A 16615-nucleotide genomic window follows, 5' to 3' on the forward strand; every position below is an offset into this window, starting at 1 on the left:
AAAATTCTACCCAATTTCAAAAGTTTTGATTTTATAGTCTTTTTTAAAATTTGTTTTTAGTCATATGTTATTTTTATATATATAAAAAATAAAATACGTTTTTAAAATTAAATTTAGAAATGGTTATGAGAGATTTCATCCCTAATTCCTCATAGTTATATATATATATATATTTAAAAAAACTTAAATAAGTAGAAGAATTTATCACGGACTTACCATTACCAAGTACCAATGTTGGTATTTTGTTTGGTTATTTTATTTTTAGATCAATAAAAGACAAAAAAGGTAAGAAATTTGTGGATGGGGTTTTTGTTCATCTAGTATAGAAAGGAAATTTTTTAATTATGGATAACTTTTAGTTTTTGACCTTATTATATATGACTAAATATGTTTAATTTTTAATTATTTGAAATATCATTTTTGATTATTTTGTTTCTAAATATTTATTAGTTAGATTTATTAAAAATTATTTGTTCATATTAAAAATATTTATCTCAAAATACTTAGTCCTTATTAAAATGTTTATCTCAAAAAATATTTTTCAAAATGCTGATCTTTTTTAATCCTATCGACTTTTGCTATCAAAATGCTTATGGCAATTAATTTATTTTTTTACCTTTTTTTATAGTAATTATCTTTAAAGACAGTAAATATCTCAATTATGATATATAATAGAGTAAATATTTAATGAAAAGAAATATTATCTTAATATCAGATAAAGATGAAGTAATCAAACATCTTTCTAATGCTTTTTCGTCCTAAAATGATAGTCTTAGTTACTATTCGAACAGTAAAAAAAAAATAATTTCTAAATATATAATTTTTTAAAAAACTTTAAAAAAAATCTATATTCAAAGAATATAATTTTATAAAATATATCTGCTTCTAGAAATCAAACAGAGCTCGATTAGTTTCCGCTAAGCAAAATATAAAGAACATAATCAATACACAAAATAAGAAAATACCAAACCATATTTGCTTCTGCATCATGACAATCTCACTCGAATTACGAAAACCTACAAAATACACGAAGTCCTCGTCCCTAACCACACATCCAAATTTTCCCACATGTGGCGCGTTCGTGCATTTCGAGGCACTATAACACAACATGAGAGAAGGTTCCGGAAGTCAACAAAGGCCAAATAATATAATACGAAGATTGCGTGAAAAGATAATTGTTGCCGCGTATTTAAAATGTGAATACATGCCAGCATGTCATGGGTCCAATTCATTCAACTTACCTATAAATATCTCCAATAATTTTTCATTCTCAACACATAAAAAAAAGAAGAAGAAAAAAACAAATTTACTTTCCTCCAAAAAATGAAGAAATCAAGTATTTTTGTAGCTTCCATAACTGCAGTTGCTATTTCTTCTTCGAATTCTTCATCCAAAGTTCGAATTTCTCATCATCAGGTAAATAAATTTTCCTCAATTTTACTGAGTTTTTTTTTTTTTTTTTTTGTGTTTTTCTCTTAAAATTTGAAAATAGATCTGGAATTTCAAATTAGTGGAAATAATTTACAATTGTGGTTTAAATGTTTTAAACTGAATATATATGTACTAGACAAGCTCGATGCGATGAGCTTGCGTGGAAAGAAAGCTGTTATAAAAATTTAATTATTTTTTTTTTGGGGAAAATTATTAATTCAGGATGAAAGTTCGTCGAAGAAGAAGAAGATGGAGGAAGAAAATTCATCGAAGAAAATGGGAGAATCAAAATCTTCTTCAGATAAATTTGCACCAAATTTTGATGGATTGAGATTTATTGAAACTTTGGTTACAGCTCACAGATAAGTTTACAAGAGGGAAACAAATAATTTTTGACAGATTTATTAGGGAAAATATTATCTGAGGAAAATGGAATATATGAAGGTGAATTGTTGTTTAATTAGCCAATTTGATGACTATTTTTTTTTTAATTTGGTACTATGAATGAAGAGATTGAAGGAACAAAGAGGGATTTTGCTTTCTTATGTGTTGTATGAAAGTGATTGGTGGGAGATTAGTAATTTTTTCCTTTTAAAAAAAATAAAAAATTTTTGATTTAATTTTATTCGTCTGATTTTGATTTGATATGACACTTTAAGAGAGTAAAAAAAATATCAAAATTTTGTGATTTTAAATTAAAGATATATATAAAGTTAAACTTGTTAGGTAGAAAGTCGAACTTACTTGAAACATATCATAAAGGTAAAGGAAAACAAACATTTCACCAAGATAATTTTACTCATCACAAGTTATATTTTATTTAGGTAAATATATCATCATACGTGATTGAGGGATTGTTATGATGTTCTTTACCTTTTATTTTTTGTAATAATTGGGAAATATGACATAGTTTATTACCAGAAAAATAAAAATACAAAAGAAAAGTAAGAAATAGTCCATAGCAGATTTTGTTGAATTTGGTGTAATAAACTATTATTGTGATTTGTGACTTGTTTTTCAAGTCAAAATTGCTGCGACGTCACCTCTAAAAGCATAATATTTTGAGAACAAAACCGTCTATTCAATTTTGACTTATCTGAATTTAATATTTTAAATATAAAATATAAAGTTACGTGATCTTTTTCTTCTAACGTTATAATCTAAATCCATAATTTTAGAATATGTTCAATAATGATACTGCCTTAAAAGTTGAATCTATAAAATTTAAATATTGAATCTGTCTCGATCGGACTACTAGCTCATCGAATATTTTCTGCATATTCTCAAATCTCAACCTCTATAATGCATTTCTCATCTGTTTTCCAATAACTTTATCTTTGGGGTGAAGATTTTTCCACTCCTCTTTTTGCTTTGTAATGGGAATATTCTTTAAGCCCTATGGGATGACGGTCAATAAAATGAAATGAAAATCATAAAAGACTAGAATTTAAAAAGATGTGTGAGAGGCTTTATTTCTTTTCGTATGCCGGACATCTTTTTTCTTAAAGGTCCTTATTACTCGTCGTTATTAAAAATCTTATTTTTGATGGTTTGATTATGTGTTACTAAAGTGATGTGTTGTACTTCAATTATTATGTTATTTTGTTGTAGTTACTATTCTGAATAATTTGACATACTTCCATAACTTTTTCACTTTCATTATTTTTTTCTACGTTCTGCGTTAGATTATTTTTGCTTGAGTCGAGAATCTGTCGGAAACAGACTTGCTAGCTCCAAAGTAGGGGTAAAAGTTTGTGTAAACTCGATTTTTCTTGAACTCTACTTTATAAGACTACACTAAATATGTCGTTATTGTTGCTGATTATATCTAATGATAAATTATCAATTTCTAAAAGTAATTGTGACGATAGAGTACACTACACCACCAAAAAAAGGATGACATAATTAGTTTAAAAATTACAATTGCATTTATATGGATATCGAGTCAACCCCATCCGACTCGACATTGATTCATAGTTGAGAAGGATTAGCAATTTATTCATTTACTTAATTGATAATTATCTATATACAATGACATAATTTTCTCATAAAATAATTTGATTTTAAATAATTTTATAGAGCTAACGTGTATTTACATATGTGATCTCAGGAGTCGTCTTCGTTAGGAAACATTTTATCTTGCAATGTAACATTTTTTCAGTACGAATTTAGGTTAGCCGCGCTCCAACACAAATATCAAACACGGAGTATGAAACAAAATAATATGTGACCTTAGGAGTGGAACAGGTAGATTAAAGTCACAATATAACCTGGTATGCATGGTTTATGAGATAATAGTTATTATTTCTAGGGGTGTGTATCGGTCGGTTCGGTTCAATTTTATGTATTATTGATTCGGTTTATCGGTTTTCGGTTTTTAAATATGTTAAACCAATAACCAAACCAATAGGATATTTTTTATCGGTTTTTGGTTTATCGATTTTTGTCCTTAACGGTTCGGTTTTCGGTTTAACCAATAAGAAAATACTTATAAAACAAATATATGACTTTTTAAATAAATTTGATACGAAAACACAATAATGTAACTTTACAAATGCTCGTAAAATAGAAACAATAATAACAAACATGAAAAGAACTATACAATTGTAACATAAAGAGAAATTAAGAAGAATAGGGTTTTTTACTTTAGATTTTAACGTTTTGTATAATGTGAAATTGTGAACTCAAAGTCCTTGTGAAGTGTGAATTGAAGGTTAAAGGACAAAGATAGTAACTAGTAAGATATTGAGATTAATATTTAATATTTATCTAGAAGTAAAAGTAGTAAATTAATAGTCTTAATGGGCTATCGTTTACCCTATAACCCAATATTAAAAATCAACACCAAACCGATAACCCAATAATTTTTTTTATAAAACCATTAAAAAATCGTTAACCCAATACCCCAATAACAATAAACCAATAACACTTTTATCGATTCGGTTTATCGGTCGGTTCGATTTTTGCACACCCCTAGTTATTTCAACTTTATTTTCACATTTTTCGTCTCGAAGTAAACTTTCTCACCCCTTGCTATTTTGTAGTGATTGCCACCATTTTTTTCTCTCATAGGAAAGTTGTATACTGTCAGTATATATAAGATACACTTTCCAAAAGATGAATTGATTTTTTTCCTCTCCCATAAAATAAATAATCACAAGAAATTTCCATAAGAACAATAAATAAAATGAAAAGTTCCAGTATGAAAAAGCAAAAATATTGAACTATAGGACATTACACTCAATGACCCTAGCTTGAAAATTGAGGGTTTTGAATTTTTACCCTAAAAAACTTGTTAAGCTTAAAATTTTGTCAAAAAAACAAACAAGGTCAAAAATTCAAAAAATCACCCACCTCTAAGGCTATTTTTATAAATCACTCGTTAATAAAAAAGAATTCTTACAGGTCCCAATTATAATATTTTATTTAAGTAAATAAAAGTATTACATTTAAAAAAGAACCAAAATGAAAAACTAAAAAAGACTTATCCATCATCATTCATTCATATATTTAACATTAATATGATTAAAAAAGTGGCTATCACCATTAGAATTGTTGAACATTTAGTACCTTTTGAAGAATTACTCTTTTGTTCATCATTTTTGCCTTCTGGCTGAATAACATCTTTGCAATTTAGGCCTTCTTTGTCCTCTTTGCACATATTTGCAAATAGGCCAGGTGGATATTTGCCATATAGATTAATGTAATTAAACATAGTTGTAGCACATCCATTTTGCACATCATTTATTTCTTGTGTATGTTTGCATGCTAATTGTTTGAATGCATTGCAACATATTGATGAATTGTAGTGAGGTCCTTTGCATTGACTTGTTATGATGGTGTAGTTTTCCCTCTCAAAATCAATGGGACAATCTTTGAGAAAAAAAGAAGTCAGATATAATGATGAGTCATAATTTTTACTAAAAAGTCAAATTAAAAATATAATATAATAAATACACGAAGAAGTCACGTGAAGACAATGCACACGATTAGAGGTAAATGATGTACTTCAGGATGAGAAGTTTAGTCCATAAAAATATAACTTATTCAACTTGTTCAAACTTGAGTTGGTTAATTGGATTAAATATGTATTTATTTAGGGGCTAGTGCATTTGAGGATCGTTATGTAAGAAACATTCAAAAGTTACCAAATACTTAATGTGGAGAGGTTTTAGAATAAATGTCAGATCTACGAGACTGAAGTTGAAAATTTGAATCTAAATTTTCAAACTTCAAGCATATGATTCTGGCATTAGGGACAGTCAAGACAAACTTCAAATTGCTTGTACAATTGGAACCTCAGACAAGTAAATTTGAAGTTAAGCTTGACAGTCCCTAACTTCAAAATAATATATTTGAAATTTGACCTATCAAACCTAACTTCAGGCTCGTATATCTGATTCTGAACTTCAAATATATCTAAAATAAACAAATACATTAATTTTCTTAAAAAATATATACCATAACTTTTTCCCCTTTAGTTTTGGATTTATTCCTTTCAATATAACCATTCTTGTTTGTTCATTTAATAGAGGTCAAAACAAAAATTGATTGTGTTTATAGGTAATGTAAGCAACATCATTTAATAAAAAGCCAACAACTACAATTTTCTGTGCCAAATAACGTCAACCTTGACTACAAGTTAAATATTTCAAACTTTTTTTAATATAACTTGAACAATAAATATAAAACCGACTACCAATGCAATTTTTATATTTGTTCATGAGTTAATTAGGGTTATGTATCAAACCATTTTGACCTAAACAAACATTAGGCGCATTATGACTCTAACCATTTATTGATTCGAATCATTTTAACATGCCCAAATATAGTTCTAATACTGTAACTTGTTCATTTGACACCTCTTCTCAATTTCAACTCTTTCTTAGAAGCAATAATTCTTGAAAATTAATCATTTTTTTGAGCTTTCAAGAACAAACATTAATATATTTTTAAAAGAAAAAACAATCCTAATTAAAACATATCAATTCATAAATTAATTGCATTAACTTAAAATTTTAAAAAACCAAACAAGAAATATAACATAATAACAATAAAAAGGGATTAAATTGATACTAACTTCCTTGTTGTTGAAGAAGGGCACGTCCCGTATGAACACGAGCCTCAAGCACATCATCTGTTCGAACAACAATAATAATTACGTCTCAGTCTTCAACAAATACAAAAACAATCAAAACATTAAAAAAAAACAAGAACAATCTTTTCTTTTGTTAATAACCAAATTTGAATATAAAAAACAAAATCATAAATATAAAAAATAATTTTAAAAAATGTAGGAATTTACGTTTGATGTATAATGGAGAAGAAGAATATGACAAGCCAACAAGAAGGAAGAAGAGAAACAAAAACAAGAATTTTTGGAAGCCCATTAAAGCTTCTCTTCTTCTTTTGGCAAATATTATGATTTTTTTTAATTAACCTATTTTTATTTTTGCCAGAATTTTCTTCAAATACAAAAAGCTCTTGAATATTTTTTTTGAATTTGTTTTTGTTTAGAGAGAGAAATGTTAAATGAATAAAGAGTGGAAGCTAATGAAAATAAAAGAGAAATACTAGGAGAAAACAAAGGGCTTTTAAAGGCCCTTTAATTTCTCTATTTACAAGAATTAAATGTTATTTTAGTTAGTGAAACGGTTCAAACATGTCTCTGAACTATTGTATCGTTTAGAACAAATAATGTTGCATATATAAATACTATTTTTTTTGAAATCTCAATTATACTGAATATGTTTGTTTTTGTTTTTTCTAAAAAAATCTTGTTTTTTCTTCGTTGTAATCAAAATGGCTCAATTTTGTCATCTGCGCTAACGACTACATGATGATAAAAAGGAAAATTTAGACCATTTGTGAGTCCAAGAGTAAATATTCATTATGTGCTATATATTTTATTTTTCTTTTTAGTTAATTTAAAAAAGAACGATATATTATTACTATATGTTTAACAATTTAATTTTAAATGCTCATTTTTACCTAAATAGTTATAGTTTTACAAATATTTATGATTTATTTTAGATCCCAAATTTCAAAAAAATAATTAAAAGAATCATATTAAATTAAATTATATTACATAAATTGAAACGAATGCATATGATTTATTTGCAAACTTTAAAGGTAAATTCATTTAACTTCAACTAAAGGTAATTAAGTATCACTAACTATTATAATAACTTTCAAAAGTGGATAAACGTATGTCATAGTATATCAATCAATTATATTAATTGAACTATTTAATTTTCTCTCTCTTGACGTACGTTACTAATTTATCTAAACTAAATTTGAAATAGTTACTATCCCTCGATTTACATTTCCTTGCTATTTATTTCTAAAATAAGTTTTTTTTTTTTTTTTAAATTTCATGATAATTCGCAGTCGCTATAACCTCTGTCATAGTCTTTGCTCTTCGGATGAGTACTTTGTGCACATTGAGTAAACCTCAACTGTGTAATAGCCTGCAACCCACTCCACATAGGGGAAATAAACCACACCAGACAGGAGATTTTCATTTTTACTTTTCACTTTTGACATATTAAGAAAAAATATTTTTTTTCTTCTATGTTTTACCAATATTAAACATTAATTAGTAAGAATAGTATGATAAAATACTTATATCAATAATTATTTTCTTAATAAATGTACAAAATTAAACAGTTATAAGTAAAATTACTTATAAACAGTTATAAGTAAAAATGAACGGAGAAAGTATATCAAAATTACTATTTTATTTCTGTATAGGCTAACGATAACAATATAAAAGGTAAATTTAGATCATTAGTGAGTTCGACGACAAATATGGATTATTTACAAATTTTAAATAAATTTACTGAAATTCAACGGAAGGTAATTAAGTGTCACTATTTATGAATAATCTTTAAAAGAGGATAAATGCATGTCATAGACTCATAGTATATCAGTTTAATTAATTGTGTAATAAGGTTCTTAATAAAATAACCTTTGTCAATATAAATAGATAGTATTATTAACAAATATATTTGTAACGAAGCTACGGACAATATGTCTTTGATTAGATACGTTTAACTAACGTCATTAAGATTTTGACTTTTAGCCGTCTTTTTTTTTTGCGCCACCCCAAGTGAACTTATGTGCAACAAAACTTAATAATTATCTCATTAGTTTTTTTATATGCATAACCAACAAAGTTTAATGGTTGTCTCATTAGTTTTATTATAAACAATTGTATCTCGAGTTTCAAAAATCATAGTCATGTTTCTACTCATTAACATTATAATTTATTTGAAAATTGTCAATAATTTTTTTGTACAATAATTAACTTTTTAGTCATGAGGATAAGACGATATATTCAGCTCCAAATATTCTGTAATATATTGGGATTTGAAAAGTGTAAAACATGTTTAACGGGTAGGTTTTCGGACCATGTTGAAGTGCGCGATCTCTTAGCCCAACCGTGAATCAGGCCCTCGTTCATGGAGACCTAAACCGCCCGTGAAAGGATAAACGGTTCATTCACCCGACGTGGTGATCAACGATCACCGTGAAGGGATAAACGGTCTGTGAAGGCTCTTTAACAGGGCTCCCGTCAGATTTTTTTAATCAGGCTATTTTAGTTTCCTAAGCGTAGATATGTCGTTTAACCCATATTCTAAGTCCTATATAAGTATTTTAAGTCTTGTTTTACTACAAGATCTCCAATTCACCATATCTTTTGAGACTTTATTACTAAGGTATGTTGATATTCATCAATGGAGTCCTTTCCTCCCTTGGGTTCCCAAAATCTTCCAATTTTACAAGTTCAATTTATCAATTCAAAGTTAGGGTTTTATACAATTTTCATGATTTTTTTTCAATTATGATTCAATTACCTATTTTCTACTCTCTCTGTCCCTAATGACTTGTCCACTTTTCCTTTTTTAGTTGTCCCTAATTACTTGTCCATTTTGACAAATCAAGAAAGGACAAAATATTTTTACCTATTATACCCTCAATTAATTACTTTGAAAAAGGTAGAATTCTTGAAAATCTTAAGTTTTTAATTTATCCACTTCATAGTTAATAGGGGTAAAATAGTAAACTCACTCTATCAATAATTGTTTTCTTAATAGGTGTGTCAATTCAAGAGTGGACAAGTAATTAGGGACAGAGGAAGTATCATATATTGCATGAATTGAATTAATTACATGTTTTTGAGTTGAATTCATATGAACCCATTTACAAAGATATGCATGCTTTTATGAAATTGATGTAAATGACTTGAGGATGCTTTTAGATGAAAGTATCCATGAGATTGTGAAAGGTTTTCTCAACTAAGGTTTCATAAGGTTGAAAGGTTTTCTCACCTAAGTTGAATCAAGATTTAAGGAGTTGTTCTAAATGACTTTTAACTTGGATTGGTAGCTTAATTGTGTCTTTCCATGAATGATGAAATAAATATGATTAATGAATGTTCTGTGGAATTTTACTTAGCACCGAGAGGATACTGAGATGGAGGTTCTCCCGTAATTAGTAGAGGTCGGGTCTCTAGTAGCAATCTCCTTGTCCCTAACTACAAAGTGTTTCAAACATGTTAAGCTTGTGTTGACCATGATGATGACTTGTGTTTTCTAACCTTCTATCTTATGATTTAGCTTGATCATTGCATGTCATGAAAAGTAGGTGTTTGGACATGTAATTTCATATTGGAATATAAAATTCCAATTTTTTTTTAAAAAAAACATGATTTAAGAATTTCAAATCATGATTTAGGATTTTTCAAATACAAAAATTGATCCACAAATTTGTATTTGTAAAAAAGAACTCATATTTATATCTAATAATCACTTATTGTATAAAAAATAATAGAGATAAAATTTACAATTCATATCATTACATTTCAAATCATTTATATATCATATAACGATCATTATCACTTACATAAAATTTATTATTACTTCAAATCAACTCTTACTTTACTATTTATATTATTTGTTATTTTTTTTATCAAATTTATTTATCAACCACATTTATTACTTCTTCATTCAAATCAACGTTTAGTAAAACTAAAAATTTTCCATCGTTATATTAAGTGGACAAGTTGACTGACCATTGTGGAATTAATTGATAAAAACAATTTTCTTAGCTTGATCAATAAACATTTAATCTTTTTATTGAATTAATGTTTGATCAATAAATATTTTATTTTTTAAGAATAACTTTGTGACATTGTATTATGCGATTTTATAAACTTTTGCTTATTTTGTAAGATTATATAAAAAATTGGGACAATTTTAATAGTTTTTCAACTTATTGAGTTTTATGTTTATTAGAAAATATACAACATAAAAAGTCCAAATTGCATTTCCAAACAAAACTTCAACTTTATGTCATGATTTCATATCGCATGGTCAAACGGGCCCTAAGAGTGTGTTTGGTATGATTTTTTTTTTACAATTTCTTTTAATGAGTAAATTGTTTTACTTATTTTTTCGTGTTTGATTAGTAAGAAGGAAATTTTATCCCTAGAATATTTAAGTATAATCTGATCAAATACTATACACCAAACTCGAACCCGAACTGTTTAACACGGACTGAAACCCTTGTCCCGATCTAACCACAACACCAAATCTGACACCCAACTTGGGACTTGACTCTCGATTCCAACCTAGAATTCAACTCCCAATTCTGATGACTCAAAACTCAACCCTGACTTGAAATTCAATCTGACCCAACTCAAACTTGAGGTCAAGATTGGGAGTTAGGTCACGAGTCTGGATCAGGTCTCGAGTCGAAGCTAGAATAGGGTCCCAAGTCGAAGTTGAGAGTGTTTGAATTAGTTCGGCTCCCATACGAATATCAAGAAGAGAAAGTGGAGCTATAAATTTGTCTTTTTCACATTTTCATAAAACAGAGAAATCGTCAACTAGTCGCACAGTTTCCCTCCTATGTCGACAATTCTCGATTCACTCGCCATCTCTTCAATTTTTTCCTCTAATCTCCGCCCATCCCTCCGCCCCTCACCGCCGTTCTCCGCCGCATGGGACCGCCGTGCCCCTCTGAAATTCACCGGCTTTTCTATATCATATACCTCTGTTAATAATCAAGTTTCACTTGCATCTTCTTCAAGGATTTCTCGCCGCACAAATAGCGTATCCGGCGAAGCTTCCGATGTTGCCTTCGATGGTTCGTTCTCATTTCCCCCTTTTAAAAGCTTTTTTACTACACCATGCGTTTCTATATTTCGCTTCCCGAGATTCAAACTGACAATATTTTTAGAATGTACTATTGTTTCGTTTGTTATATTGATATGAGAAGAATTGCATATAGTTTTAAAATGTCAGAGTTTATTTGGTTGAATTTAGCTTTGAATATCAATCCAATTGACTCTCCATAAGTGAAGTGAAAAATAACACATAAAATAGGACAGAGGGAGGTGCCAAAGGTGTGGCTTTGTGGTCAATAAAGTGGTTTGAGCACCATGAAGTCTCAGGTTAAAATCCATACAAAAGTACTAGGTGATTTCTTTCTATTTGTTCTAGTTTTGGTGGACAGAGTTGTGTGATACTTGTTGCTTGTGAGAGATGGCAATTATTGGGTGTAATTAATCGAGATGCGAATATTAAAAAAAATGGGAGGGAGTATTAGATTTTCCACAAGATATCATCTTTTCTTGAATTTCCGGTTGCTATGGTTTACTATGTAGATTTATGTCTAACCTCGTTAATCTTTGTGTTATTTTGTTGTGATTGTGTGCTAGTTAACTCACTGTTATCTGCAATTGAATCCAACCCCTCTAAGGACTAGTTTGGTGCAATCTGCATCCACTTCTTAAAATCATGAATCCGCCTTTGTCTATAGAGCACTACGGAGTTTAACTTTTCGTTGTTGTTGCTTCTTCTCCTTGTAAATGGGTTGACAGTACCTAAACATCATGTTATTATGGAACTGCTTTTGTAGACTATTTTCATTTTGGTTTGGGAAGCAAAAAAAAAAGGGCCTTTGTTTTGGTTTTCTTGATATAAACTCCACCCCAAAACATTCCTACCCTGGTGCATGGACCCCCAAGATTAAACTGATCACAAAGGAATATGGGAGGAGTCGAATATTATAGCGTGGTAATAACAGAAGACAGACCAATCAGCACTAAGATATGAAAATTTATTGAGTCATCATGAGAAAGAGGAATATATGCAACAACTATAAATACATGCGTCATGAAGTAGGAGAGAATAAAGATTGTGTAGAACATGACAGGGTAACAATAAGGAGGATGCACCTAAGGGTGTGTCCTAGTGGTCAATGAAGTGGGTTGAGCACCATGAGGTCTCTTGTTCAAATACGAGTAGAGACAAAAACACTAGGTGACTTCTTCCCTCATGTTCTTCCTTTGTGGACAAAGTTACCTGAGATCTATTGTTGGTAGGAGGTGACACATATCCTGTGGAATTAGTCAAGTTGCACGCAAGCTGGCCAGGACATCACAGTTATTCCATAAAGCTAATAAGGAGGATATGTTAGTTTAAGTTTCAGCTACTAGCTTATTGCATTTTGAAGATGTTTGCTTACTCCCTCTGGGTCCAAAAATCAGCGGCATATATTGGATGTATCTCTGGCAGTTAGGAAGGTCAAAAAATACAGCCAGTTTACTCATGTAAGGGTTTCAAAACTCTGTACAATATAAGCATGTTCTTCTCTCTTTTCTGATGATATGACTTCCTTTTCCTATAAACTGCAAATATGTGGATTGGACCTAGATACAAGACATCATGAAAAATTTCATGGTAATTGTAATATGCTGACGTTGAGGTAATGTGCGTTGTTGCTAATTACTGTGGTAGTTTATTAAGGTTTCAGTGGCAGAGGCAGGGTTTGGATCTCGTTGTCACTGAAATATCATGGATTACGTAGTAGGGGTGAATTTATTAGTATGTCGCAGTAAAAGTCATGCAATTTAACAATGGTCACATCTTGATAATCAAGATGGCATAAAGGATCAAGAGCTCCCTACATGGTATTACTATTCATCTGTTGAAATCCTAAGAACTGCTTAGCTGATTTCAAATATGCTCAATTGAAGGGATGGACAAAGACTCTTGGAAATTTTTCAGTACTATGAGAAGAACATCTAGGTACTGAGGAAAAAGTTAGGTAGTCTGAGCTAGAGAGTCAAATATCTCATGAAAAAACATGATTTAGCAGAAAATGCTATAGAGAGCTATCTGAGCCAAGTGTATTCTATGAGAGGAATTATGAAAAATAGCAGCTAGATTAGTGTATAGGGAGAGATGTGTAGGGGGTAGTGGTTCGTTCAGCTTACACTATCTCTCTTCTTGGAGATACAGTGATGTGACTATATTGAATGGGAGTGTTTTTCTAGGTTAGTGCTTGTTAAGCTGGCTATTTTGCATGTACCCGCAGTTGAGGAGTAAGCTCGTTGGTTATGATTGATATAAAAATCGTGGGACCTTAAAGCCACGGTAATAATTGTCAATTGATACTAAGTGATTTTCATGGTAGGAGATCTAAGGACAAGAATGGCTGGCGTTGGAGCAAAAGATCTAAGGACAAGAGTGGCTGGCGTTGGAGCAAAGGACTTTTCATAGTGAAATTGAAAACTTCTAGAGCTAGTGCAAGCTTAAGAAAGAAACATCTTTTCGATGGTTTTGTAGCAAACAAGTTTTATTACATGTGTTATGAAGGATAAGAATGATTTAGCAATCCTTCTCCATAACTGACAAACAAGTTATTATTCGTGTACCTAATATTTCTTCTTGTAACTATCTTCTTCTAACTCTCTTGGGGCAAAAGAACTTTCTTTCAGAGTGGCCTGGGATGCATTGTAGCCCAATGAGAACATTTTGCGAGTATGTCACACTGTATTTTTTATAAGAAGAGTATACACTCTCTTTTCTATTTGGGAGTTGAGTCATCATCACACTCTTTGCTAGTTTCTTTTTCTTTCTTCATTGAACTAACAAAAGTTGAAAAAGACTGCTACGGATTTTCTTCCAGCAAGTAAGCATTACTTTTAAAATTGTTGCTTTGCCTGGCACATGTTGAGAGGTTGTGCTGTGAAAATCACGATTAATCAGTTTGCTTTGATGTCCTTGGATGCAAGATCATGAAATTGTCTTGGAGGAAAGAAGAAGGGAAGTTGCGGAAGAGAACTTTTGAGCTATCCATATAATTCGTAGTTTTTTGTCATTCAACGATTGTGCAATTTTCCAGATTTACTTTCTTCAAAAGCAGATGTAAAACTTTGTTAGTATTAGGTTCCTGGACCTTTACCGACACTATTGCTTCCTCACATTTAGAGTGAATGCTCAAGCACATAGAGAAAACCTTAGCAATTGATCCCGTGGTTTAACACCGAAATTCCAAAAATTATTTAGGGTATATCTATTTTGTTGAAAGCCTGGACTAGTACAATTTCTCAACATCATTCTATAACTTACACTGATGGCACCCAAAGGTGTGGCGTAGTGGTCAATAAAGTATGTGTTTTCTTTCCATCTGCTTAGGCCTTGTGGAAGATAGCCAGTACCTGATAAAATAGTCGCGGTACGACCAAGCTGGCCCAGGCACCAACGTCATAATAAAAGAAATTTACACTTCCTTTATGTCTGGCCTATATTTATATTCAACTTGGTGTTTCAAGTAGTATAAATGTGGCCGTTTTTGTATTTTCATCTATTCAAACTGTTTTAGATGGTATTCTTTGTTATTATACCGGATCAGATAAATAAAAATTCCTTCTGATGTTATGAATGTTCTTTTTACTTGGCTTTTGAGGGGTGGGGTGGAGTGTGTGTGGTGGGAGACTGACTGAATGATTTCTAAACTATGCATTTGGAGGAGGTTTATCGCTGGTTGAAAGTTTTTGCTTCCCGGTCAAATTTGCCTTAACTTCTTCCGTGCCTCATTTTCTTGTTCTTTTCAGTCCCTACCGTGACAGAGGAAACATGGGATTCACTCGTTCTCAACGCTACTGAACCCGTGGTGGTTGAGTTTTGGGCTCCCTGGTGTGGACCATGTCGCATGTTCCATCCAGTAATCAGTGATCTTGCAAAGCAATACACAGGAAGGGTAAAGTGCTTCAAATTGAATACCGATGACAGCCCTTCTGTAGCATCTAGATATGGAATCCGAAGCATCCCAACAATAATGATCTTCGTTAACGGAGAGAAGAAAGATGCTATCATTGGTGCTGTACCCAAAACAAGTCTAACTGCCAGCATAGACAAATTCTTGTAGAAGCTGCTGAATGGTAAAGCCAAAAGCTGCATTTGCTTTGTTTTGTCTGCTTTTTTCTTTCTTTTGAATGGTAAAACCAAAGCTACACTTGGTTTTGAGCTTTAACTTAAATGAAGTCCATTTTTACCAGAATTAGAGCTGTTAATATTGAACCATGGAAGTATATTCAACCCGAATATTCAAATTTGAGTTGGTGGCTTGGCGCTATTGGATTGAACTAGTCGTTTGATCCGTTTTGACCCAAGCAAATTTTGGGCGGGTTGATCCATGATCTGTTTATAGAATTAACATGTTTTGACCCACTTAAGCCCGACTTATCCATCTATTTTATACTCCTACTTCAATTTGTCCGTCTTTATTTTTTTAGTCTGTTTAAAAAAGAATGTCTCTTTCTTTTTTGACCACTCTTAAAGTCCCAATTTTTACGTGTCATGTTTATGACCACGGATTTTAATGAGCATTTTGGTATATTCTTATGATTTTTTAGTTTACGACCCTCTTGACCCTTAGTCCTGTTTAGGGAAGCACAGAAGGATCTTGGGAGAGGGTGAGTTCAAAGTTTAACCACTTCATAAGATATGTATTTAAGCCTAACTTAATCTCAAAGGAAGAATTGTTCAAGTTCGTATGAGAAGATCATCGGTATATTTTTCTATCGATGTGAAACTCTAACACCCCTTGCATATGCCCAAACGGCAAACTAGAGCGCGGACAACATAATGTTGACTTTGATACCATGTATTGTATGTAGATTGAGCTTAACTCAATTCTAAAAACTATCTCATAAGAAGAAAGTTATCCACGTTCATATAAGGAAACCAACAATATGTTCTCCAATCAATGTGAAAACTTCTTTTGTCATGCTTGAATCTTTTACTTTGATGTTTATCCGGTTCAACTTGCACGTACATCAATTATTTTATTAGGTACTTACTACCTCTCACTAACTCATCAAATAACT

The 16615-nt window shown here is 30.8% G+C and overlaps 3 protein-coding genes across 3 annotated transcripts; 2 read left to right on the forward strand and 1 right to left on the reverse strand.

The window, feature by feature from the left end:
- The first annotated feature begins 1293 nt into the window (after positions 1-1293).
- LOC125810150 (uncharacterized) lies at positions 1294-2051 on the forward strand. Its single transcript, XM_049489670.1, has 2 exons — positions 1294-1416; positions 1654-2051. The coding sequence occupies exons 1-2, from the start codon at positions 1324-1326 to the stop codon at positions 1795-1797; spliced, it is 237 nt and encodes a 78-aa protein (XP_049345627.1). The 5' UTR covers positions 1294-1323; the 3' UTR covers positions 1798-2051.
- Positions 2052-4825: 2774 nt separating this feature from the next.
- Positions 4826-6903, reverse strand: LOC125810141 (GPI-anchored protein LLG2-like). The gene is made up of 3 exons (XM_049489661.1): positions 6737-6903; positions 6512-6568; positions 4826-5304 (listed from the first exon to the last, which is right to left on the reverse strand). The coding sequence occupies exons 1-3, from the start codon at positions 6819-6821 to the stop codon at positions 4934-4936; spliced, it is 513 nt and encodes a 170-aa protein (XP_049345618.1). The 5' UTR covers positions 6822-6903; the 3' UTR covers positions 4826-4933.
- A 4399-nt stretch (positions 6904-11302) lies between these two features.
- On the forward strand, positions 11303-15757 carry LOC125810105 (uncharacterized). Its single transcript, XM_049489633.1, has 2 exons — positions 11303-11583; positions 15341-15757. Exons 1-2 carry the CDS (start codon positions 11346-11348, stop codon positions 15652-15654), a joined length of 552 nt encoding a protein of 183 aa, XP_049345590.1. The 5' UTR covers positions 11303-11345; the 3' UTR covers positions 15655-15757.
- The last annotated feature ends 858 nt before the right edge of the window (positions 15758-16615 follow it).

Source organism: Solanum verrucosum, unplaced genomic scaffold (genome assembly GCF_900185275.1).
Source record: "Solanum verrucosum unplaced genomic scaffold, falcon-dt-bn FXZP01000281.1, whole genome shotgun sequence".
In the NCBI taxonomy this organism is placed as follows: Eukaryota; Viridiplantae; Streptophyta; class Magnoliopsida; order Solanales; family Solanaceae; genus Solanum; species Solanum verrucosum.

Coding starts and splice junctions, on each gene's coding strand:
- LOC125810150 (XM_049489670.1), top strand. CDS start 1,324: ATGAAGAAATCAAGTATTTTTGTAGCTTCCATAACTGCAGTTGCTATT. Junction 1,417..1,653: donor TTCGAATTTCTCATCATCAG/GTAAATAAATTT, acceptor TTATTAATTCAG/GATGAAAGTTCGTCGAAGAA.
- LOC125810141 (XM_049489661.1), bottom strand. CDS start 6,821: ATGGGCTTCCAAAAATTCTTGTTTTTGTTTCTCTTCTTCCTTCTTGTT. Junction 6,569..6,736: donor TTCTCCATTATACATCAAAC/GTAAATTCCTAC, acceptor TTGTTCGAACAG/ATGATGTGCTTGAGGCTCGT. Junction 5,305..6,511: donor CCTTCTTCAACAACAAGGAA/GTTAGTATCAAT, acceptor TTTTTCTCAAAG/ATTGTCCCATTGATTTTGAG.
- LOC125810105 (XM_049489633.1), top strand. CDS start 11,346: ATGTCGACAATTCTCGATTCACTCGCCATCTCTTCAATTTTTTCCTCT. Junction 11,584..15,340: donor TTCCGATGTTGCCTTCGATG/GTTCGTTCTCAT, acceptor TGTTCTTTTCAG/TCCCTACCGTGACAGAGGAA.